Raw genomic sequence first — 25862 nt, 5'->3', positions numbered from 1 at the left:
CAGTTCTGTGTGTTTGGAAGACACTTTGCTTATCACCCAGCACCTCCGGCTCTTACAGTCTTTCTGCTTCCTCGTCCACATACATCCCTGAGGGAAGGGGTCTGGTGATGCTGAGCGCTCCAAAGTCTCTCACTCTCTGCACATTGTTCAGCTCTGGGGCTCTGTGTTGGTTTCCTTCTTCCTTTTTTATATATTTTTTTTTAATTTAAAAAAATTTAAGATTTATGTGTGTTTGTCTTCATGTATATATGAGTACCCCTTTCATGCCTGGTGCCTGCAGGGGCCAAAAAGAGGGTGCCAGGTACCCTGGAACTGGAGTTACAGATGGTTGTGGGCTGCCACGTGAGTGCTAGGAACTGAACCTGGGTCCGACACAAGAGTAGACAGTGCTCCTAACCACTGAGCCGTCTCTCCAGCTGCCACCCCCCCCACTCCCCCACCCCCGATTCCTTCTCCTCCACTTTCTTCTGCTTCTCTTTTTCTGGGGAGGGAGGCACTTCATATATCTTATTTACCCCAGGCTGGTCTTGAACTCATAGTCTTCCTGCCTCAGTCTCTGAGGGTTGGGATTATAGGTGCGTACTACCCTATGAATACAGTATTAGTAATCCGATAGCTCTGGCGTCCTCTGAGGGCCACAGGAGATGTGTGAGATGATTTTGCATTTCCGTAGGTGGAGAGAAGCACACTGGCGGAGGCAGAGAGTCTGGCAGTGATGCCTGGAAGCAGTACATGCGGAGGTCTACATGGTAAGGGAAGGCTCCAGGGAGGAGGGTTGCTCTTGAAGCCTTTGGAGAGGGCTCCTGCCCTTCTGTCTTCCAGTTTCCTGTGTGCTCAGTTTCTCTGGGTTTGACTTTTCTGGACTCTAGCTGTGTGCTGCACTACAGGTTAAGTACCGCTAATCCCAAATGCTCCCAAATCTGAAAAATTCTCCAGTGCATGACACGTGAAAATTTCCCTAGCTGGTCACGTGAGTGGCAGTCATATGGAGGTGTACTAGGAATGTGAAAACTTGCCTAAGGCAGTGTGTGTACAGAGGAACATGAAACAGGATGGACTTCCGGTCGAGACTTGAGTCCCGTTGTCAAGGTGTCTCCTGGATATGCAAATATTCCCAAATCAGAAAAGGATCTAAAAAAGTGGCTCCCACACATTTGCAGTGAAGGACACTCACCTTTAACCGTCCCTGCTAGCCTCCTTGTCTAGCCTAGCAACGGACTGTGGAATTTCCTTGTTGGATTCTCCCCCAGAGGTTAGGTAGATCAGAACACTGGGTCACTCAGCATGAGGAGGCGGAAGGAGCCAACCTTTCCATGTCTCCTATGATGGAGTTTTCTTGTATAGTGAAGCAGAGAGGAGCATGGGGTCTGGCCTGCAAGCTTAGGGACCAGCTTGGAAGTATGAGCAGGACTCCGGAGGCCAAGTTGGTTAGGGCGTTTGCCTGAACATACATGGCGTCTTCTGGAGATGCTGCCTGGGACTTGTTTTATCTTTGTTGTGTTCTCTGGCCTACGTGGGTGGAAGTGGCCAGTATGCATGTACAGTCACTTCAGATGCCCGGTCATTGCTGTGCTCAGTTGGGAAGAGTTCTGGGTGAGACTCCTGAGGCCTCAGCTGGTGCCCTCACATCTCCAGCTCTGCCACCTGCCATGCTGGATGCTGACTTCTTTTCCATGGCATTTCCTTGTGACCTCTATCTTTTCCTGTGCCCTCAGAACTATGTAGGGAAATACTTTGTTCTGGTTTTTCAGAGCCCATTGAGTTAGGATGCTTTGCCTCTCAGGAGAAAATCCTAGGTTGGGAAAAGGAGAAAAACAAACAAACAAAAACAAAGTAAAAAACCTTAAAAATTACTACATTCCTACTAATAAATAAGGGGAATATTTGCATTTCCCCTTATAATGCAATATAAGTTATTGAGAAAGAAAGTTAAATTGCTCATGTTCTTACATTATGATCAAAAGAAACACTGTGGGTAACAGGTGATGGGCGTCTCCCAGTCTTTTGTGTTTCTCTTTTTCTTTTGTAAGGAGTCACACTGACATTGTGTACTATTTTTTTTAACCAACTTGTAAGTTGTTAATATAAATAGGCCTATGTCTTTATGTTATAGAAATATTCTATATTATATATACACTGTCATTCATTTAATTCTCTTCTCCCCAGTACCATCAACTACAGCAGGGACCTTCCTCTGGCTCAAGGCATCAAGTTTGAGTGATGATGCTTCAGTTTGCCATAACTTAGCCATTCCCGCGGCTGCTCTGAAGAAGCCCAAGAAAACGTTGATTTGCCCTGATCGTTCTGAGTACAACAGTGACTAATCTCCAGTGATCCCCAAACCTGACTAAATCAAGATACTCATTCTTCAAAAATTCAAATTAAATATTTTCAACCTAGTTACATTTAGCAAAATATGGGTTTGGTGGATTTGTGTCACTAATTACCTTTTTTAATTACAGTCAATTGTTTCTTAGTTAAGTACATGCATGCCATCATAGGCGGTTGGGGATGTGGGAAATGGAATAGACAAGCAGAAGAGTCTTTGCAGTAGAACGATGAAGGCTGTCTTCTGAGTTGTGAATGCTCATGGTCCCCTCCTCTGGCAGGGATTGAAGGGGAGAGGTACCCTTCACATGCTAGGGACCACAGCACAGTTTCATGTCTATGATTTGCAGTGTTCCAAATGACAGTGGGTCATTGTTGGGTAAGGTGAGGGATTTAGCTCACTTCTGAATGGTTGTCTACCATGTGTGAAGTCCTGGGTTCAATTCCCAGCACTGCAACAACAACAAAAGATGCTGAATAACAAAGGGTGTTCACCCGCTTATGACTCCTGCTCATGACTGTGTCTAATAGAAAGAAATGGGTCGGGATAGATAGACCTTTGTTCTTGTCCCGGAACTTGTCACCTGCTGGGAACTCTGGGACTCAAGTCACTCATGAAAGTACATTTGGGTGCCTTGAGTGACCTCAGACTGAATGCCAGAGCCACAGTCTTGTGCAGCTGTTCATGAGTTTCTTCTCAGTCTGAGTGCTCACAGTGCACTCAGGGAAGGTCACTGCCAAGTGTCTACGGGCTCACTGGGAAGCTGGGGACAGGCCCAGCGTACCCGTTCTGTGGTGCTGTCACTCTGTACTGCGTAGCAGCCACAACTGGACCTACTCCCATCAAACAGCCCATGTGGGAACCTTTGAAGAACAGGAAATTTGTGGGGAACTTGAGCTATCATGCTGTGGAAAGCTTGGGACAGTAGTAAAGAATTTGGGGGACTGATTTCAGTGTGAGGAAGCATCAGGTAACACACTAAACCGTTACAAATGTGTGTTCACACTGCTCTGTTGTCACCGGTGAGTGGCATTGAGTGGCATGATCTTGCCGTATGATCTTGCCATCACTGGATATGAGCCAAGCCAGATACTGATGGAGCTACTGAGAGGATGTTGGCATGAGTTGAGGGTAGGCAGAAAACGTTTGTTTCTTGAGGAAAAATTGACACGAAGTAAGAAAGTGACATGGCTTACTAAGATTTGGAGGTGGATTCTCAGTCATTGCTGTGGCCATGAGGACATAGATTGCTCTTTTTTCATAGCACACACAGAATGCAGTGAGCCAGCCAGTTTCTACTGCCTACACTGGAACTATTTTCTCGAGACAGGCTTTTTCCCCTCCAGACATCCTGAGATCTGGGATTATAGGTGTGTGTCACAGCCCAGCTTGACTCTTTGAAGCAAGAGAATGTGTAATTTTGAAAAAAAATTAAAGAGGAAAATGAAGTTGGAGAATCAGGAACTTGGAATGTAGTCCACACACCAGGTAAATGAGGTGCACACCTGGACTCCCAGCACTCAAGAGGTAGAGACAGGATCATGAGTTCTAGGCCATCCTTCGAAACAAGAGACCATGTTATGATGAACAAAACAGATCAAAAATACAATCAAGATCAGTGCTGTGACTGGATGGATGGCCTTGAGCCCAGAGACCCACCTGCCTCTGCCTCCCAAGTGCTGGGATTAGACATCTACCACCACACCTGACCAGTACTCAGTTTGCTAAAAACAAAACAAAACAAGAAACCTTACACTTCAGTTAAACATTTAAGGAGCTATGATGTGGCCACACATGACAATGACATTTATGTACAATGTGTAGAAGGTGATAGGGCGCTAGAATCCTGACGAAAACTAATTCAGAGGTTCCTTTGAAACTCCATAATTTTTATGTATTTCTAGCACAAGGGCTCAATTTCTTGTCATGTTTTTATTAAAACTTTGGCTTTTAAGTTGTCCTCTGTACTTTTTTTTTTACTTGTTTAAGAAATAAAGATTATGTGTGTGTGTGAGTGTATGTGTGTACAAGTGTGTGTGTGCACAAGCACATACAGGTACATGCGTGATGATTCACCACTTTCCATACTGAGGTACAGGTGCTTAGGAAGTTCCCAGGAATCTACAAGGATGACCCCACCTTAGACTACTAGCAGTAGTCAAGAAGGTGCCTGTACTGGCCTACTCCGGTAATCAGATTAGTGAATACCCTAACTGTCATCATAAAGCCTTCATACAATAACTGATGGAAGCAGATGCAGAGATCCACAGCCAGGCAGAGTTCCAGGAGTCCATTCACTGAGAGAGAGGAGGGATTCTATGAGCAAGGGACATCGAGATCATGATGGGAAAACGTAGAGACGACCAGCTAAACTAGTGGAAATGTATGAACTGTGGACCAATAGCTGTGGAGCCCCCCATGGTACTAGACTAGGCCCTCTGGATAAGTGAGACAGTTGTTTAGCTTGAACTGTTTAGGGGGCCCCCAGGCAGTGAGATCAGGACCTATCCCTGGTGCATGAGCTGGCTTTTTGGAGCCCAGTGCCTATGGTGGGACACCTTGCGCAGCCTTGGTGCAGGGAGGAAGGGCTTGGACCTGCCTCAACTGAATGTACCAGGCTCTGCTGATTCCCCATGGGAGACTTTGCCTTGATGGAGGTGGGAATGGGGGATGGGTTGGGGGGGAGGCTGGAGGGTGGGAAGACGGAGGAGAGGGGAATCTGGTTGGTATGTAGAATGAATAGAAAATTTCTTAAAAGAAGCACTCATAAAAAAAGATTACTTATATGTGTGTGAGTGTATGTGCGTGCGTGCATGCGTGCGTGTGTGTGTGTGTGTGTGCGTGCGCACACAAGCACATGCAGGTACACGCCAGTGATTTGCCACCCTCCGTACTGAGGCTGACTCATCTAGTCTGCATAGCCAAGCGGGAATCCCCTGGCTGCTGGAATGACAGGCAGGTCGGTCCCCACCAGGTGTCTCTGTGAGTTCTGGGGTCCAAACTCAGTCCTTCATGCTTGTGTGTCCAGTGCTCTACCCACTGAACCATCTCCCCTGCCCTGCCTATCAATATATTTTTACATGACTGATGGATTTATGACTAGACCAACAAGAAGAGTGTGTTGGATCCCCGGGACTGGAGTTAACAGTTGAGAGCTGATGTGTGGGTGCCAGAAATTGAACCTGGATCCTCTGGAAGATGCTGAGCCATCTCTCCACCCCTGCCTCTCCCCCCACCCTTAAATGCAGGGTCTGGGCTGGCCTTGGACTCACTATGTAGCTGACAATGACCTTGAGCTCTTGATCATACTGCTAGCTCTCCAATGTACAGGTGTACATCTCCATGCCAGTTCAATGCAGGGACGGAGATGGAAACCCAGGCCTTGAGTGGCAAGCACTCTCCCTACAGAGCTACATTCCCAACCCCTTTAATTTTTACAGAGTCAAATCTATTAATATATCGTTATACCAAGTTTAGAGAATCAAGTCAGAAGTCTTCCTCTGCTTCCTTTAAAAAAATGATTTATTTCCTTTATGTGCATTGATATTTTGCCTGCATGTCAATGTCAAATCCCTGGAAGGTAGAGTTACAGACAGTTGTAAACTGCCATGTGGGTGCTGGGAATTGAACCCAGGTCCTCTGGAAGAACAGCCAGTGTTCTTAACTGCCAAGCCATCTCTCCAGCCCCTTCCCCTGCTTTGTGTTTCTGAGGGTTTCACTTGCATTTACGTCTGTGCACCATGTGCCTGCCTCATGTCCAAGGAGGTCAGAAGAGGGTGTTCAGTTCCCTGGAACTGGAGTTGTGGATACTTGTGAGCTTCCCTGTGGGTGCGTCAAATCAAACCCGGGTCCTCTGCAAAATTAGCGGGTGCTCTTAACTGCTAAGCCATCTCTCCAACCTCTTAGATTTAATCAATTAATTAATTAATTTTTGTTTTTCAAGACAGGTTTTCTCTGTGTAACAGAGTCCTGGCTGTCCTGGAACTTGCTTTGTAGACCAGGCTGGCCTTGAACTCACAGAGATCCTCCTGCCTCTGCCTCCTGAGTGCTGGGATTAAAGGTGTGTGCCACTACCGCCAGGCTCTCTCCCTAGCTTCTTAAAATCACCCTTCAACTCCCTAATTTTAAGGAAATTAGCTTTTCTAGATTCCATAGGAGTGAGATCTTTTCTGTGCTTGGATTATTTTACCAAATCTTACGTTTCATCCATGTTGCTGCAGACGACAGAATTCTACCTATCCTTAATGGCTGGGTGGTATTTTCCATTGTGTATGTGTACCGTATTTCATCTCCTCATCAACTGGTGCACATTTAGATTGTATCCTTGGCCATGGTGATAGTGAATTATTAAACACGGGTGTAGATGTAACCAAACGTCTTATTAAATAAGAAACACAGAACCAATGTAAAAGAGAAAGCCAAGAGGTCAGAGCTCAGAGCTAAAACCTTACCCTTCCTCCTGCGGTGGTCCTCCCTCTCTGAAAAAGACCTACTTCCTGTGTGTTTGTCTTTAATATAGTCTTTCTGTTCTGCCTTCTCATTGGTTGTAAACCCAAACACATGACTGCCTTGTCACTGCCTGTAAGTACTGTCTCTAATGCTGGCTGTATCCCTGAACACAGAGAGATCTACCTAGTTCTGTCTACCAAGTGCTGGGATTAAAGGCGTGTGCCACCACTGCCACGCTCTTGCTATGGCTCTAATAGCTCTGACCCTCGGACAACTTTATTTATTAACATACAATTAAAATCACATTTCAGTACAAATAAAATACCACCATACACGGGTGTGCAGATGTCTTATAAATTAGGAAGAACTAGGAAGACTTGTGTTTTAAAAAATTCTGTATACATGCACCTTGATCTATTACAATTTTTAAGGTTCCTTGAACATTTTTGTAAGATTTTTTGTTTTGTATCCCAGGTTGGCCTCACACTTTGTAGTGAAAGCTGGCTTCTACCCCTCAATTCTTGGGATTAAAAGTGAGTGTCACCATGCCCAGCTCAATGCCTTAACTTTAAAATTTTTTCCTACATATGAGATGATTTCAGTTTCTGTAAACTGGATTCCAGCCTCCCGAGGCTGAGAGCAGGAGAGTCTCAGTTGTCGTTATGGTGTTGACCCCTAGGTGTCACTGTTGTTCAGGGCCGTGTTTGAGCAGGTGTGTTGGGCTGACTGGTTATTAGAAGTCGTTCTGGAAGTTTGCCCCATTTTTACCAGCTTCCTTATCTTCCAGCACACTTCTCTCAGCCACACGGATCACCCGAGCTTCCATGGAATAAGCCCCAAAGAGAAACACAATGTTTGAAACTGTGGGTTCCTTTTAAGTCAAAAATATGATTATGGGGTCTGGAGAGATGGCTCAGCAGTTAAGAGCACTGGCTGCTCTTCCAGAGGTCTGGAGTTCAGTTCCCAGCACCCGAATGGTGGCTCACAACTCTCTGACTCTAGTCCCTTTTGACTGTAGTCCCATGGGATCCAATGCCCTCTTCTGGTGTTCATGCATGCAGACAAGCCGGGAGGTAGTGGCAAACACCTTTAATCCCAGCACTCAGGAGGCAGAGGCAGGAGTATCTGTGAGTTCGAGGCCAGCCTGGTCTACAGAGAGTCCGGGACAGCCAGAGCTACACAGAATCCCTGTCTGGAGAATCCAAAACAAAACAAAACAAAACAAAAACAACAAAACAAACAAAACCCCCTAAAACCCAAGTGGCTGGGTACATCTGTGAGGGATTTAAAAAAAAAAAAGTCTGGGTCCATGGTCCTATCGCAACTAGGGTCTGCATCTGCATTGATGTCTATGGCTCTCATTACCATCAAAGGCTGAGCAGATGTCCCAGGTCTGAGTTGACACCTGAGGTGCCCAAGGGTCATGCTGCTATCAGGATCATACAGATCGGGGTGGCCTGCACTGCCACCCGGGGCCATGGTGATGTCTGGGTCTGAGTTGTGCCCGGGGGCCATGTCTGGGTCCGTGACCCTCCCGCAGCCAGGATCTGTGTTGATTTCTGTGGTTCCCGTTACCACTGAAGGCCATGCCACTACCTGGGGTCTGGGCTGCCACCTAGGGACATCTGGGGACCTCGCTGCTGCTGGGCCCATGCTGACCTGAGAGTCCTGAGCTGTCACTGAGGCCCATGGTGACACCCGGGCCCAAGCTGTTGCTGCTGGCCATGTCCAGGTCCGTGGTCCTGCTGCAGCTGGGGGTCTGGGTTGATGTCCGTTGCCCATGTTACCACAGGAGCCCATGTGAACGATGTGTTGAAGTACAAGGGCTGTACCAAGCTGGCCCCGCCCCTCACTGGTCTCGGGAGAGCCACCTCCCCTCTCCATGGACATGGGAGAGCTGGCTCCGCCCCTTACCTGACGGGGGTGGGGGGTGGGAGTAGGGGAGTGGGGGTGGTTCCATAAGCCCGGACTGACCAGCTCAGCTACCACTAAGGCATCCATCCAGAGCTTTTCTGAGTTAGCACTCCCCAACATCTTCCCCAGTCTGCGGGAGCATGGGAAGAGCCTGGTCCTGTGGAACCATAGCCACAGGATCTCGATGACTCCCGGCATCAGCAGGATATCCGGAAGGAGTTCTGGTGAGGGTCCAGTACTGACGGTGTAGCAGAAACTAGAGGCCCTGAACCTGACCAACAACGCATTACACAGTGAACACTTGCAAAGGGAGCTGTTTGGAGAAAGGGATGTACTGCATGACTGACACACAGCAGCTCCCTGTGTGTCCCTCTGCTGGAGGTAGACCAAGCAGAGTTTTCCAGAGAACACCGCTGGACTGCGCGCCACACCTTTCCCAGACCCTGTAACCTATCCCTTCACTTGTAAGTTACCCCACAAAATAAACCTCCCTTTTAACTACGTGGAGTGGCCATAATAATTTCACCAATAGTTGTCTTCTCCCTCCATACATATGCCATAGCTACTGTATCCTCTACACACACAATAATAATAAATAAAAATGCAAAAAGTCACAGTTTCTTTGGGTCCCTCCAGTTAGACCAGGCGGTTCACAGCTCTGTTCACCTTTTCCAATTGCACACGTTTCTTTTATCCAGGCCAAGTGACATTTGGAGTCTCTTCCAGACACAACAGCTCACTGATGTTATTCTTCAGGCACTGATAAGCCAGGCATGCCTCCAACTCCCCTTTAGACAGCCACTCCATTTAGAAGAATGAAACAGACTGTGCCCTTCTAGGCAGAACCTTCGTATGATAGAGATATCTCTTAGCTGCTCCCATAGACTGGAGAAAATAACGGGGAAACAGGATTGCTCCCTGTTAACTAGCCCGGGTAGAAACCATCCAGGGCGAGCCTGTACCAGGCCTCTGGCTTCTAGTTGCTGTCTTGCCGGAGATGGCTCACTGCCATGTCTGTGTTTCTGTGGGTGGAGGGGGCAGAGCATAGCCTTCCTGTTTCGGAGTGTGATCAGAAGTGGACACACTCCTTCCACTATTACATATGGGCGGAACCCAGTCACACAGCACATGCGGCCTTATGAACCCAACTTTTCTTATGGAAGCTGCCCATTAGTCAAGAACTCCGTGCTTTATGTTGAGAGGGTAGGGTGGGAATGAGGGAAGTAGCCTTCACCGGGTGCTGGGGTATCTTCTCCATGGAGTCTGACTGCCCGCCAACTCTGGATTCACTTGGATTCTTCTGTCATTTCCCAGGACAATCAGAGCCATCCGCTTATAGAAGCAGCCCATCATGGAAAATTCAAGGTTGATTAGGAAAGAGGAGGAAGGGAAGAGAGGATTGTGGGCAAGGTGGGCAGCTGAGGCTAGGGCTTGGCCATACTGGAAACCCTGTGGTGGCTACTGGGTAGACCAGAAGGCCTGGCTACATGGAAAAGACTGGCTGATTAAAGAGAAGTGGATAACCAGAACAAGGTCATGGTTAGCATTGTTTCCAGCTGCCTCTGCTTCATGTGCTGTGCCCAGTGCTTCTTCTTTTATGGCCCCTGGCTTCTAGAAGCCCTGAATTTGTGCTATGATTCCCAGCATCAGGCCGTATATGTAACACCAGGAAACCATCTCTCTTTTAAGGCACAGTATCCTCCTCTACAAAGGTGGTAGTCTTGTCCTACCACACTTCTTCAAGATGTTTGAGCAGAGCTGTAATACCAAGCATGAGAGCTTTGTGTCTGAAGTGGAATAGGCGGATAGTCGGACTTGGGGACAGGTCTCCAGACTGTTCTGTGTAGAGTGAGGTTTGGGCTGGAGCACCCCAGAGGCACTCATTCAATCAAGAGTGACTCGGCAGTCTGGGCAGATAGATAGGGTCATCCCTGATTCAAGGGTCTTTTGTTTTTGGAGACAGGGTTTCTCTGTGCAGCCCTGGCTGTCCTGGAACTCACTCTGTAGACCAGGCTGGCCTTGAATACAGAGATCCGACTTGACTGCCTCTACTTCCTAAATGCAGAGATTAAAGGCATTTGCCACCACTGCCTGGCTCAAGGGTCATTTCTTAAACAATGAGTCTAGAGACTTCATCCTCTGAGAGGCCCAGTCTCTCTTCCCTTATACCAATCTAGGACTTGGGCCATCAGAGCCAAACTTTCTTGAGGCTGGATGGTGTGGCAGCATGACTGTGTGAAAAATTAGGAAGAATCTCTACTCTGAGGACTCTGAGGTGCACAGGCATCAGCTCTGGACTGCCCACTCCTAGGCCCTTCTCTGAGAGATGACCTCTTGTCTTGTTTCTGTTGTAATTCTCGTGCATCTCTGAGGCCGGAAGGGAACAGACATGGTGGTGGTGGAGGTTGCATTTCTTTGTTTGTTTTGAGACAGGATTTCACTCTGTAGCCCTGGCTGACCTGTAGCTCTGAGCAGACCAAGTTAGCCTTCAACTCACAGAGGTCCATCTGCCATTGCCTTCCAAGGACAGGGATTCAAGGTGTGCACCACCACACTCCAGCCTTTATTTACTTTTTTGAGACAGAATCCCATGCAGCCCAGGCTGGTCTCAGCTTTACTATGTGGCTGAGGATGACCTGAACTGATCCTCCTGCCTCCACCTCCCGAGTGCTGGGATTACAGGTGTGTACCACTGTTCAGTTTATGAGGTGTTGGGAATGGAGACCAGAGCCTAGGGCACTCTACCAACCGAGCCACACCCTTCCATAAGGGGTGGTGACTGAACAGTTGTGGGTGATGCACAGATTGTGTGTGTGTGTGTGTGTGTGTGTGTGTGTCTCAGTCTGTGAGCTATCCCATAAATGAACAGATTGCCCAGCCTCAGCTCAATGGGGAAAGTCTTGATTTTTAAGTGAACAATACATTTTTTTTCCTATGGGAATTTAGTACAATCATATACTTGGGAGTTTTATTAATGTCATTGTAATTGTGGGTCATTAAAATAAAAACATTTCCCCCCGAATGACCCTGAATCCTAGAGACAAAAGGTTGGGTTATTTGGAGTTAGACTTGGTATCTCAACTGACATACTGTAAACTGGAAACAAGCTGCCACATCCTTGAACGCTTGGAAGTAGTTCCTTTGGGATTGAGTAAAAGCTCATAAGTGGGCTTTTACTTCTAGGAAATGATTCTTTTGTCGTTACTGTTGCTGGCTGTCCTGTTTGAAGTACTCACAGAAGACAACACCTAATCTGTACCTAGTGTTAATTAATACCATCAGTTCAATTACAACACCTTAAAAGCCCAATAACCGACCTGTTCTTGTTGCCTTTAGGATGTCATATGACTTCACGTTTACACACAACAGTAGTCTAGTCTTCTCCGTGCTGGCGTGAACGTGCCTTTTGCCTTGCAGCTGGTAGATAGGGACGTGTGTGGGACTTGCTTGCTTAGGCTGACTTCCCAGGCAGATCAGAGACAGGGTGGGTGGTGCTTGCCTAGCCTCACATCACGACTTCGTCAGTTTCCATTTGACCCCTGAAGGACCTCAGGGCTATGGGGAATGTGCCAGCCAGTGCTGGGATGTGGGCTGCTGTTTCCATATTGAGAGGCACAGCAGCAGTCTCGTCCAGTCAGATTCCATAGGCTCAAGAGAAACAAACAAAGAAACAAAAACCACTGCAATGTTTTGAGAGACAAGTTTGGCATATTTTAGTGGCAGGTTCTTACCTAAAACAAAACAAATCATGGGCCGATTAACTCATAGTGTGTCACTTCCCAGAGTTTGCAGACATCTTAGAGAAGATTAATTATTTTCAGGTTGTATTACTGGAAGGCTTCGCTTAGTTGGGAGTGAGAAGTGAGACCTCAGCCCTTTCTCCCATTTAATCTGAGGGAAGCTTGGCTCTTAACTCCAGCCAGGCTGGAATTCCCCATCCAGTCACCTTGTTACATCTAAGATCTGGGATAGGACCTCTGGCTTCAGCTTCTGTCCCTGAGCCTAAAATAATCGTGAGATATGCATGTGTCCGTTCCAGAGGGTGAGTCCATAGTATCATGGTGGGAAGCATGGTATCAGCTAGGCAGACATGGTGCCGGAGTAGTAGCTGAGAGCTTACATCTGATCCACAAACAGGAGGGAGGGAGAGAGGAAGGGAGGGATTAAAGAAGAGAGGGAGGGAAGGGAGGGAGAGAGAGAGAGAGAGAGAGAGAGAGAGAGAGAGAGAGAGAGAGAGAGAGAGGGAGCATGAGGGAGAGAGAGAGAGAGAATGCATGAGAGAGCTAGCTGGGAATGTCTTGGGCTTTTGAAACTTCAAAGCCCACCCCCAATGACATACCTCCTCCAATAAGGCCACACCTCCTAATCCTTCCCAACCAGTTCCACCAACCGTGGACTGAACATTCAAATATGTGAGCCTGTGGGGCCACTCTCATCCAAACCACTGCAGGTACCAGGTTTATGGCTGGTACCCAATCCCCAAAATAAATAAATAAATAAATAAATAAATAAATAAACAAATAAATAAACAAATAAATAAATAAATGATAATTACCAAATACCAAATAAGAGTATTTGGGAGATACTGAAGAGTTCATGAAAACCAAATCCACGAGCGAGGCCATTTGGATCTAAATGGTCCCTACAGATTCATGTACTGACTATTTCATCCTCAGCTGGCAGAAGTTGTACAGATGTATGCTTTGGAAGGTTATACCTAGGGGACAGGCATTTCTCTCTGGGCCTTGAGGTAAACAGCCTCTGGCACATGCTCTTAGCACCATGATGTTCTGTGTAAATGTGTGGGGCCAGGAAACCATGGACTGGACCCGGTGAGCTGGTGAGCCCAAATGATCATGTTCTATGTACGCTGTTCTCTCGGGGACTTTGTTCTGACCCAGGAAGAGAAACAAAGCTTGTGCTCTTGCATTTCCTCATAGCCAGGGTTTAACCAGCACAGATACGAGGACAAACATGTAGACCAGGAGCTTCCAGACCTGAAAGGAAGCCGAATAGTGGGTCTGATGTTAGCCGATCCTACCTGTTTGGTCACTTTTGCTGGCTCAGGCACTGTTTATTTTATGTAGTGTTTTAATTTTTATTTTCACATGTATGAGTGTTTCGCCTGGCATATGTCTGTGTATGTGCATGTCCATTACTCAAGGAGGCCACAAGAAGGCATCAGATTTCCTGGTACTGGAGTTACAGATGGTTTTGAGCAGCTGCCTGGGTGCTGGGACTCAAGCCTAGGTCCTCTGACAGAGCAGTCAGTGTTCTTAACCATGGGGCCATCTCTCCCGCCCTCCAGCACTGTTCATGAAGCTGGAAGCGGGGGACAGGGGTGGCATAATTTGTCCTTTATAAATGTCATGGTCTGATTCATTAAAGTTGACCCAAATGTCAGGAAGTGGCCCATATAGAGAGAGCCTGGCAGTGCCAGAACAAAAGATTATAAAAACATTTATTTGTATTTTTCCAGGAAGACCATGTATCTGGTTTTATGCAGCTACTTTAATAGCAGGTGTGGCCACGTGGGAATATTTACCTGGAGCAGAACCAAGAGGAAAGGTGAGAGATTCTCAGTATTGCTCTCAGAGAAAAATGTGCCACGTCCCCAGATCCCCATCAGAATTTGATGCCATGCGGTAGCTTCAGAGTTTTCACAGTTGTTCCGTGTGTGTGTGTGTGTGTGTGTGTGTGTGTGTGTGTGTGCTTTGAGGCTGGAGGTCAGTGTTGTGTGTCTTCCTTATTATTGAGATGGAGTCTCTCACTGAGTCTGGAGCTTACTGATTCAGCTAGACTGGCTAGCTAGCAAGCATCAGGGGGCCCCTAATTATGCCTCCCCAGTGCCAGGATTATAGGCATATGCCACTGTGCCTGTGTAGGATTAGGGATCCAACTTAGGTCCTCATATTGTGTGACAACCCCTTGCTGAATGGGCCTTTTTTTTTTTTTTTTTTTCAAGACAAGGTTTATCTGTGTAGTTTTGTGCCTTTCCTGGATCTTGCTCACAGGCTGGCCTTGAACTCAGAAAGATCTGCCTGCCTCTGCCTGGCAAATGCCACCACTGCCTGGCAAATGGGCCATTTATTAATGAATGATTATTGCTGATATTAAAGTACTGATATAGGAAGGTGAATACTTGAAGGACTCAAGCCTCTGGAAATATTTATATATACTGTCATTTTCCTAAAAATCTTCATTCAAGGGGCTGGAAAAATAGCTCATCAGGTAAAGGTACCTACAGCCGCAGGTGATGACCTGATCTGAGTTTAATCCGGGGCACTCATATGGTACACACCATAAAGAGAGAAATGACTCCCACATGTTGTTCTCTGATCTTCACATGTTTGCCATGGCACATGTGTGTCTACACACACACACACACACACACACACACACACACTCATACATAGGCATACACTAAATAAATACAATTTAAAACCTTCACACAGAGACATGCACATGAAATAGAGAAAATATAACTAAAAAACTCCATTCCAAAATCCATTTAGGGATCTAGGGATGTAGCTCGGTTGGTAGAGTACCTGTCTAGCACTCACAACACTGTAAACTGGATGTGGGAGTTACACACCTGTAATCCAGCCTTTGAGAGGGGGAAGCAGGAAAATCAGGTGTTTGAGGTCATCTTTGGCAGAATGTCAGGTTTGAGGCCAGCCTGAGCCACATGTGACTCTGTCTCAAAAACACAAATCCATCTGGGCAAAAGGAACCTGCCTCCCGCTTAATTCCATGGTGCAGGGTTAGTGGAAGCAGAGCTTAGAGGGATCAGTATCCTGTCCTGCCTACTGATCCACAAAAGGGTACGAGTCGGTACTGACAGTAGCCTTTGAGGTTTCCCCAGAATCAAAAGGCTGCATGTGCTGGCCTGAAATGCATGCACTTCTCTGGTCAAGTGTGCTAACAGGATTCTGGTCATGGGGTGCCATCTGAGCCCAGGCAGAGATCAAGTGACGGGACTAACACACTAATTTAAGACTGTACATTTCATGTGGGTGAAGATTGGATGAATTGGTCCATACACTGGTGATGGGAATGTATGTATATTTATAGTTTCATTTTAATTTTTTAAAGATACTTATTTATTGTGTGTGTATGCATATCTCTCTCTCTCTCTCCAGTACATTTCTTAGTTTCTTAAAAAGTTAATCATATAATTGCCATGAGATGCAGCCTTTCATTTCTTAGCTGTTTTCCGAGGAGAAATGAGAATACCCATACAGACTTGTATTAGAATGTTGGGCGAATCTAAACAGTCTTAATAAAAACCCGGAGTCAGATATTGGGGTGAATGCTGAAAGATCAGAGAGACAAAGGAACAAGCCACAGCCACTTCTCACCTCACCAGCTCCTCAGCCGATGTCCATAAATCCTCAGACTGAATGCCTCGGAGTCCTCAGCCGAGAAGGTCCCTAGTTCCTGTCTCCTCACGCCTTACATGCCTTTCTCCACCCAGTCATTTCACGTCCTATCTCAACCTTCCTAGTGCTGGGATTATTGGCGTGTGTGCCTCCCAAATCCTGGGGTTAAGGGTGCGTGCCACCACAGCCTGACTCTGTTTCTCTCCTAGACTGGACCAATCTCCTGTAGCCCAGTGTGGTCTTGAACTTACAGAGATCCAGACGAAACCTGTGAATAAAACCGAGAAGGGCGCTGAAGGGATGTATGTGACTCGGTACCGGAGAAGCTAAGGCTAAAATGTCCGAGGTCCTTGGAAGGAAGGGGACGAAAGCCCGGTTGGCATGAGGGAAAGGAGGCTGGTTAGGGTCCCGGGGTGCAGGCAGAACTGGATACAGCTTGGCTCTGTCTGCCGCATGCAATGGAGTCGTGAGAGTTTGGGAGAGCAGAGGCCGCTGCAGGAGACTGACTGCAGCTGCAGCAGAGCTCTAGCCCTGTGGCCCAGGACTGATGAGTACCTGGGACTCAGAGAAGAGGGCAAACCCCGCAGCAATTCTCAGAGAAAAACAGGGAACTCGGGGGGTGGGGGTGGGAGTGGGAGTGGGGGGTGGGGAGTGGGGGGGTGGGGGGTGGGGGTGGGACTCAGCTGCTAAGGAGGCACTCGGCGGTGGCTGCCCCCAGGGCCAGCTCCTGCAGTTGTCCTGATACCTCACCCACCACGCAAAATAAATGTCATTGTAAGGGGGCTGTCTTGTCGTCCGTTCAAGCGGGCACTTTCACAGGTTTCGGAGAAAGTTTGCTCTCAGGTTTAACTAGGTATGTGATTGCTAGGGAACGTTACCTGGCTGTTCTGTGTGTGGACTTCATCATCTGTGAAAAGTACTGGTGCCCACTATTAGGATCCTGCCCTCACTCCTGCACATGCGCAGCTTGGGGTCTTGCGTCTTACGTCATGGGGGGGGTGAGGACGACTATGCACGTGCCTTAAAAAGCCGGATGCAGACCCCACGGGCTCTCTCTGCTCCCTGCTCTCTGTTCCCGCTCAGCTCTGCTCCCGCCATCTCTCTCTCTCTCTCCAGGCCTGGCTCTCCTCTCTCCTATCCCTTCCTTCCTCTCCAAAAAGCTCTCCGTAACTCTGGTTATCATCCTTTCACATACATACTTGCAGGCAAAACCATTCAGGTACAAAATAAGGTAAACACATCTTTAAAAAATTAGGTAGAGTGATGGCAGGACAAATGGATGCATACTCCTCCACGCTGCGTTTTCTCATACTTTTGTGTATTAAGGCTACTTTCAGAAAGAATTGTCCAAGTGAGGCTTTCTGGCCAGATTCTTAAAGACCTAAAAGATAATGAGTTGTATGAGTCATAAGGACCCATTTATACAGTGGCTTTATCTGCAGGCAAGGGCTATTTCATCTCCCATTTATCATTACTAAATACAGATGATTGGTGTGGTGGATGCTGTGTGTGTGTGTGTGTGTGTGTGTGTGTGTGTACAGAGGGGGAAAAAAGAGAAAGACTACATTAAGTGGTTAGAAACACAAAAGATAAGAAAAACCACAATAGAAAAAGTGATTTTCAGTCTTTCTTCCCACACTAGGAAAGGCTTTGCGTCTAGACACAACAAAGACAGCCTGGAAATTCTGGCAATCAAGCATGCTGCATTAAGCAGTACGGGGCAGCGGATGCCTGAAAGCCTAGCACCAGGGAAGCCATGGTGCGGGATGGCAAGTGTGATGGCAGCCTCGGCTCTATCAGTTAATCTGGCCACAGCGTTTGTGTCAGGATACACGCTTAAAAGCAGCACATGGGGGGGGGGGCTGCTCAGTGGGTAAAGGGGGGCTTGCTGCCAAACCTAATAACCTGGATTGATTGCTGGGATCCATACGGTCAGAGAGTCAGCTCCTGCAAGTTGTCACCTGATCGTCACACATGTGCCACAGTATATATACTGCCCCCCCCAATTAGATAAGTGTAATAAAATGGGGGTGGGGTGGGGAGCAGTACATAAAAGGATATCCTGGGCTGGTGAGATGGCAGGAATTCTAACAGGGAGGCATGCAAACGATGGCAACGTTCCACAATGTACCTTTCTTAAAAACTGTTCAAGCTGGGCGGTGGTGGCGTAAGCCTTTAATCCCAGCACCTGGGAGGCAGAAGCAGAAGCAGGCAGATCTCTGTGAGTTCAAGGACAGCCTGGTATACAGAGTAAGTTTCAGGACAACCAGGGCTACAGAGAGAAACCCTGCCTCCAACTAACTAACTAACTAACTAACTAACTAACTAAAAGAAAAAACCAAAACCAAAACCTGCTCTGCTACTAGAAAGCTTCAAAGATCATTCCTGGAGGCTGGGTATAGCATGTGCTTTTAATTCCAGTACTTGGAAGGCAGAGGTAGACAGACCTCTGTGAGTTAGAGGATAGCCTGGTCTATAGAGCAAGTTCCAGCAAGAGCTACATAGTAAGACCTTCTCTCAAAAAATATTCCTACACGTAAAACTGATTTGTTGCTTTAAGATGAACCTCTAGGTGGCAGGGCACAAACAGTGGGACCAGTGAGGTCCTAGGGGGTAAAAGTGCTTGCAAAGCAAGCCGGACAATCTAAGATTGATGCCTGGAAGTTGTGGTTTAGAGAGAGAACTGACTCCTGAAAGTTGTTCTCTCTGACCTCCTGTGTACACGTGCACAAACACACACACACACACACACACACACACACACAGAGATAAAATAAAAAAAAAAGAACATGGTACCTGTTATGAGGGAAACTACTTGCCCAACAAAGTTGTGTGTCTTAGCGGCTTCATCATATCCACACTGGCACTTTTTCATTGGAACTTTCAGTCTCATGGACGAAGCAGGCAAGAGGATGGCAAGCTACCATGTCTGAGGCCAAACACCTCATCAAATGTCAGTCAAACCTAGGAATCAAATACTTGTCTCCTGATTTCAAAGCTCATTTTCTTTCCTTGACATCATTATAACCCAAAAAACTTAAAATATTTTTTTTTTGACTTTTGAAATAAATCCTCCATGGTGGTGGTGGTGGTGGTGGTGGTGGTGATGGTGGTAAATATGAGTGGAAAGTCACAGGGTGGAGGTGAGGACATTTAAAAGGCACAGCAAGTCTGAGGTAAAAGAATTGACAAACCCAGGAAACAGTGTTACATAGAGTGTTTTAGCCAATGAGTATTTATTAAAAGCCGGTGCACCAGGCACAGTTACCCAGTAGGCTGACAAAATACAAATGATGTAACCAATCCACTTATTAGCTTATCTGATTAAACAAAATACATTTCATAGAAATGATTATAAAACGCATTGCAGATAGAATGTTTTACACTTACAGATCTTACGGTACCCTAAATAATTATTAATAAAAAAAATCCAACCCATACGGTAAGTAAAGTTAGCAACCCACCACTTATTACTTTATTGTAGGAGAGAGATAGCCAATTACCATGCTGAAATGGGATTTAGAGTCCAACACAGACATCCTGGCTCAAAACTGCTACCGTAGTCCACTTAGAATCTTAGAAACAGTACTTTCCATTGCATAGGAAATCACTATTGCAACTTTTGGCTTAAGGATTAGTTGTGGTTTCAGGGTGAATCTAATCCAGTACTTCAGTCTGCCACCTCGAAGATTCCTGATCGGAGGTGGAGGAGAATCACTCCAATTAAGTACCAGTCACGGGGAACAAAACAGCCCAACACAGATGCAACCTTTAATTCACTTTACCAGACATGCTCACAAAACTAAAATGAAAAACTGAAACTCATAGATGAGAGAAATCAGAACATAAGCACAGGAGGAAAACAAAAAACAAAAAAACAGAGACCAAAACGCAGGTGTCTGAAGCAAGCCTGTTCATCTGGAAATATTCACTGCCTTGTTGGAGGCTCGTGGCTAATTTAAAGAACCATATTGAGTTTGTTGGTATACGGCGTACCCCTTAGGTCTGAAGGTTGGTTGGGATGGGTGAAGGGAGCCGAGAGGAGGCTGGGGAGGGCTGAAAAGCATGGAGTGCAGTGTTTACGGACCCTCACCATAACTCTCGCGCTACAGGTGTCCTCCAGGACCTTGCCCACCTCCCGAGATGGGTCTGTTTTCTTCAGGCAGCAGCAGAGACAAGGTCAACTTTTATTGCACAAAAGCAAAATCATTCCCTTTCCCCCTTTCCTGAGCTGGAGAGCTCCAAGTGCAAACACATCGGGAGTCCCAGCCTCTTGCGCCTCTGGCCAGCAGGGGGCGCACAGCAGACTCTCTCGGGAAGCACCTTCTTCAAGGGAAAACGAGGTATTATGTTGGCCCCAGCATCCGGTCACTCAGTCACCATTCTCAAGCAGCTTTTGTAAGTTGTTCTGTATCTTGAAACAATAAAAGAGATGCCACTGTTATAAACTGCAATATGTATCTTAAAAGTATATTTGCTATGGCCGGGAAGTGCTAGGACCTTATTCTACCCAGAATAAAAAAGCTATGTGGAGGTTAAATTTAAATATACAGCTCCGCCCTGTGGTTTTAACTAGCGTCATAATGTTTAGCAATTCTATTACACATTGCTATGCATAACATCCACAGAAGACTGGTATCCAGAGAGACCAACTACGTCATATGGTTGGACCTCAAGACTACAGTCCATAGTTGGGCATTAAAATGTTCTCAGGAAACACAGAATAGGCCAGTTTTAAAGAATTCACAGCAAGGGATTCTGAACAACCAATATTATTGATAGGCGTAGAGAACCCTGTGGATTAAAAAAAAAACAAAACATATTCTTTTACAGCCTGCTATTTGTGTCCCCCAACACAACTCAGGTTGAAATGGAACCCCCAAAGCCCTATGCCGACGGTACTTTAAGGTGGGGCTTTACTCATCGTGGCGTTAATGGTTTGATATGAAGAGACACCCACAGCAGCAGGCTCTCTCTGTCTCATCACGGAGCTCCCATCTGCAGGGAGTCCTTCACTAGGTACGCCCTCCCTACTTTGAACCCCCCAGCCCCCAGAACTGAGAGCTTAATCTGCCCCTTCTCTTTATAAGTTACCCAATTTGTAGCATCCACTGATAGCGCTGCGTAACTAAGACACCGCTTGGAGGGAGTCCATGACATCCTACAGGCACGCTCAGCAGAAGCAAAAAGAAAGGGCCTCTAGCATGCGTGCGCAGGGACTCAGGTGTCTCGCCTTGACCATGCCACCCCATACACAGGCTGGGTCTGCATCTGACGCTGAGGGTGAGGAAGGATAAGGAACAAGACCGTGTACACAGATAGCAAGTGACAGAGTAAGAATAGAAACAGAACTATGACTCAAATTTATGTTCTTCTTACTACATCACTCTACCATGAATGCCACTTCCAGCCCGAAGAAAATAATGATTTCTTTACCCATAAAACACATTCCTGGGGGGAAGGGGCTGCTGGAGAGATGGCTCAGTGAGTAAGAGAAGCTTTTGCTCTTGCAGAAGACCCGGACTTGGTTCCCAGCACCCATATCAGGTGGCTTACAACTGCCTGTAACTCCAGCTCCAGGTGAGTAATGCCCTCCTTTACCCTCAAGGGGCACTTGCTCACATGTGGTGTACATACATATATGTGGCCACACACTCATACACTAAAATAGACAATTTCATTTATTTATTAATTTTCTGGAGACAGGGTTTCTCTGTGTAGCTTTGGAGCCTGTCCTGGAACTCACTCTGTAGACCAGGCTGGCCTCGAACTCACAGAGATACACCTGCCTTTGCCTCCCGAGTGCTGGGATTAAAGGCCTGCGCCACCACCGCCCAGCTCTAATGACGAGTTTTAAAGCATTCTGAGCTGGGGAGATGGCTCAGGGGATGTCACACATCTAGAGACACCTGGGAAAAGGGAACTTCAGTTGAGGAACCGCCTCCATCAGACTGGCCTACAGCCCTGTCTGTGAAACATTTTCTTAACTGCTAATTGATGGAGGAAGGCCCAACTCAGAGGCAGGTGTTCCTAGGCAGGTGGGTTTGGGGTGCATGAGGGAAGTAACTAAGACCCGAGTTCCCAGCACCCAAGTGGTAGCTCGCTACTGTCTTTACTCCAGTTTTAGGTGTGTGTGTGTGTGTGTGTGTGTGTGTGTGTGTGTGTGTGTGTGTGTCCAACTCCCTCTTCTGGCCTCTACATGCACTGTATACACCAGGTGCAAATACACACACTCAGTCAAAACATTCAGATACATAAAATAAAAAAGAGAGAGCGGGGCGGCAGTGGCGCACGCCTTTAATCCCAGCACTTGGGAGGCAGAGCCAGGCGGATCTCTGTGAGTTTGAGGCCAGCCTGGGCTACAGAGTGAGATCCAGGACAGGCACAAAACTACACGTAGAAACCCTGTCTCGAAAAAAAAAAAAAAAAAAAAAAACCAAAAACAAACAAAAAACAAAACAAAACAAAACAAAAAAACCCAAAACAAAAAAAGCAAACAATGCTAGGCACACGCCTTTAATCTCAGCACTCAGGCAGAGGCAGGCGGATCTCTGAGTCTGAGGCCAGTCTGGTCTAAAGAGTGCGTTCCAGAATAGCCAGGGCTACACAGAGAAACCCTGTCTTGAAAAACCAAAAAAGAAAAAAAAAAAAAAAAAAAAGGAAAAAAGGGTAAACATACCTATAAAAACAAAACAAAACAAAAAAAGCAAAACCCAAACAAAAGAGATAAATAAGCAACTGACAGTCAAAAACCCAGTAGCCAATAAATATATCAAATGCTGATTTTCAGGAGTATTAGAAAATATAAATAGGGGCCATGGAGATGGCTTGATGGGTATATTTGCTGTTCAAGTTTATTGAACCCTAGCTCTGTTCCTGGAACCCACTAAAGAGAGAACTGACTCCCCAAAGTTGTCCTCTGACCCCTACATGTGTTCAGAGGCCCGTGTCTACACACTCCTTATACCCTCTCACATCCCATAATAATAAATAGAAACTCTGAGGACAGTTCATGACGGGATTCAATTTCACAGGGTCAGACGGGTACTCAGGGGCCAGCACGGTGGGACTGAAAGACAACGAATGGGGAGACATCTGAGGGCGGACTTCACGGGACTGGAGGGGGAGGGGGAGGGGGGTCACCCCTGGGTTTCCTGTGAGTGTGACTGAAGGGGCAGTGACAACCGTGAACAGAAACAGGGGAGCAGAGCTGAGGACTGACCATGAGGCTTAGATACGACCGGTCGGTCTCCAACAGCGGAAAGGGATTGCTGCGAAGAGCCGAGTCACGTCTCAGGATTTCCCACAGTGTATTTGGGTCTTTTCATTCCCCGGGCTGCGCCAGGCAACTGCTCAGCCACCTCTGGGAACATTTTGGCCCCAATCTCCTTTTTACAGACTCTGCTTCGGGAGGCCAGTGGTCTCCTTTCATTTCTAGCAGTCTCCCCAGCTGCCCAGCTGGGCTGGGTCTGAGCCCTACACAGACGCGCCAACTGTGGATGGTGAACAAATCCTTCTGTGGCGTCCTGGCAGGGCCAGGCAGGGGAGGAAAGAGAAACACAAGGCAAGGCCAAAGGATTCTGTGGGCATCTGATCCAAAGAACAGCATTTACAAATCAGAATGAGTAAAACTGAAAAACAACAGTGTCCCGCTCCGGAGAGCGGCAGATAAAGGATTAGGGCAAAACCGAAGGAGATTCCAAAGGACTGGACTGTCTGAAAGGAGAAGCAAACCTTGGTAATTAGGTGTATCTCTAGGAGAGTTATGAATGGTCCTCTCCTCATTCATCCTCTTACCGTCTTAAATCTACGAATGAAGCTAAGGGCAGGGCTGACCCAGGGAAGGCACTTTGGAGACAGAAGCATATAACTAGTAAATGAGAGGCAGGTTTATTTATTGTTAGGATGGGACCACACCCTTTCAAGTGCTAAAGACACTTTCTGCCACTGAGCCAGTCCTAGAAGACTTCCCCCCATAACCCTCACAAGACAGGGTTTCTCTGTGTAGCTCTGGCTGTCCTGGAACTCACTTTGCAGACCAGGCTGGCTAGGACTCAAGAGATCCGCCTGGCTCTGGCTCCCAAGAGCTAGGATTAAAGGCGTGTGCTACCACACCCAGCCTTTTTTCTTAAACGGTTTTATTGATTATTTCATTTTATGTGCATTGGTGTTTTGTTTGCATATATGTCTGTGTGAGGGTGTTGGATACCTTGGAGATGGAGTTATAGACAGCCGTGAGCTGTCATGTGGGTCCTAGGAATTGAACCCATGTCCTCTGGAGGAGCAGTTAGAGTTCTTAACGGAACACTTGCAGAAAGCAAGCAGTAGACTTCTAACCACAACTTGGCTAGTGGTTCAAATTCCAGGTCCCCAAATAACAGCCTTCTACCTCTGCCACATGGAGCAAGGTAATTTAAAACTTTATTTATTCCTTATGAGCCAAGGTGGTAACAGGGATTAGACACAATGTTTTGTGTGAGCTGAGAGTCCACTCTGTAGCTCGTCAGTAGTTTCTAGTTGACTCCCAAATGCATCCCTCTGTGAACCCCAGTGTCACTGATCACTTACCAGTGGTCTCATGTCCAGCCAGGGACACAAATGGTAGACCAGCTTTCTATTGGATGGTCTGTATTTCAAATTGCTCTGATTGGTCAATAAATAAAACACTGATTGGCCAGTGGCCAGGCAGGAAGTATAGGCGGGACTAACAGAGAGGAGAATTGGGAGAACCGGAAGGTGGAGGGAGTCATTGCCAGCCGCCGCCATGACAAGCAGCATGTGAAGACGCCAGTAAGCCACGAGCCATGTGGCAAGGTATAGATTTATAGAAATGGATTAATTTAAGATGTAAGAACTAGATAGCTAGAAGCCTGAGACATTAGGCCAAACAGTTTAAATAATATAAGCGTCTGTGTGTTTATTTTATAAATGGGCTGTCAGACTGCTGGGGCTTGGCGGGACCCGGAGAGAAAACTCTCCAGCTATACCAACTAAATCACTATTTTGTGGTGAGATAAAATTCTGTTAAATTCTGTTTGATTATGGAAATAAAAGAGGCCAGTAGCAGCCGAGCGGCGGTGGTGGCGCACACCTTTAATCCCAGCACTCAGGAAGCAGAGCCAGGCGGATCTCTAACGAGTTCAATGCCAGCCTGGGCTACAGAGTGAGATCCAGGACAGGAACCAAAACTACATGGAGAAACCCTGCCTTGAAAAACCAAAAAGTAAAATAAAATAAAATAAAATAAAAATGCCGGTAGCAATGGAAAGGAACCACCAGATTGCTCGTGTACCTGGGAAAAACCAACTTACCTTTTCTAATTTCACTATGTTAGCTGTAAGTTCTTGGCACAGGGCCTCCACATTTAACTGTACTGGTGATCCCAGGCCTGATGGGACTGTCTGCCTGTGAGGAAAAAGAGAAACATCAGTAAGAGCAACCATGGCAAAGGCAGGCACGGAATGTTACGTTTGAACAGAAAACTATAGGGTAGAAGAGAGGACCAGCATCGTTTTGCCTGTAACTGTCATAAAGGCTGGGTAGTAATCCTCAGCTCTAAGGTAGATGTGTATTGGCCAGTTCTGAGTTTAGCATGAAATCTCTTAAGCTAATTTTCTTCAAGTGCCTTGTTGTGTGTTGGCTTCAACACAAAACTCAGACAATTGTTCTCAAGAATGTGGATTCTTAGGGCCTTTGTTCAGATCCTAGCACCCTCGCCATCCCCACAACAGCTACGTGTTCATGATGGACTGCTGGTCTCAGCCGTGATAGATGGTAGAAAGGGCCAT

The 25862-nt window shown here is 46.8% G+C and overlaps 2 protein-coding genes across 4 annotated transcripts in view; one reads left to right on the top strand and one right to left on the bottom strand.

Annotated features, from left to right (window-relative positions):
• Positions 1-4073, top strand: part of Aldh7a1 (aldehyde dehydrogenase 7 family member A1) — a 42348-nt gene extending 38275 nt beyond the window's left edge. Inside the window, exons 17-18 of the mRNA XM_042263692.2 lie at positions 674-749; positions 2167-4073. Of these exons, the coding sequence (XP_042119626.2) occupies positions 674-749; positions 2167-2221 (131 nt within the window). The 3' untranslated portion in view covers positions 2222-4073. The remainder of the gene's footprint in view (positions 1-673; positions 750-2166) is intronic.
• Positions 4074-19281: 15208 nt separating this feature from the next.
• Positions 19282-25862, bottom strand: part of Gramd2b (GRAM domain containing 2B) — a 111306-nt gene continuing 104725 nt past the window's right edge. For all 3 annotated transcript variants that reach the window (XM_076555274.1, XM_076555275.1, XM_076555277.1), the window contains exons 13-14: positions 25386-25479; positions 19282-20488 (exon numbers count right to left, since the gene is read on the bottom strand). In XM_076555274.1, the coding sequence (XP_076411389.1) occupies positions 20447-20488; positions 25386-25479 (136 nt within the window). In that variant the 3' untranslated portion in view covers positions 19282-20446. The remainder of the gene's footprint in view (positions 20489-25385; positions 25480-25862) is intronic.

The sequence above is a fragment of the Peromyscus maniculatus genome, chromosome 19 (genome assembly GCF_049852395.1).
Source record: "Peromyscus maniculatus bairdii isolate BWxNUB_F1_BW_parent chromosome 19, HU_Pman_BW_mat_3.1, whole genome shotgun sequence".
Taxonomy (NCBI): domain Eukaryota; kingdom Metazoa; phylum Chordata; class Mammalia; order Rodentia; family Cricetidae; genus Peromyscus; species Peromyscus maniculatus.
The sequence above is the reverse complement of the archived record's forward strand: the minus strand, read 5'-3'. Positions and strand labels throughout refer to the sequence as shown.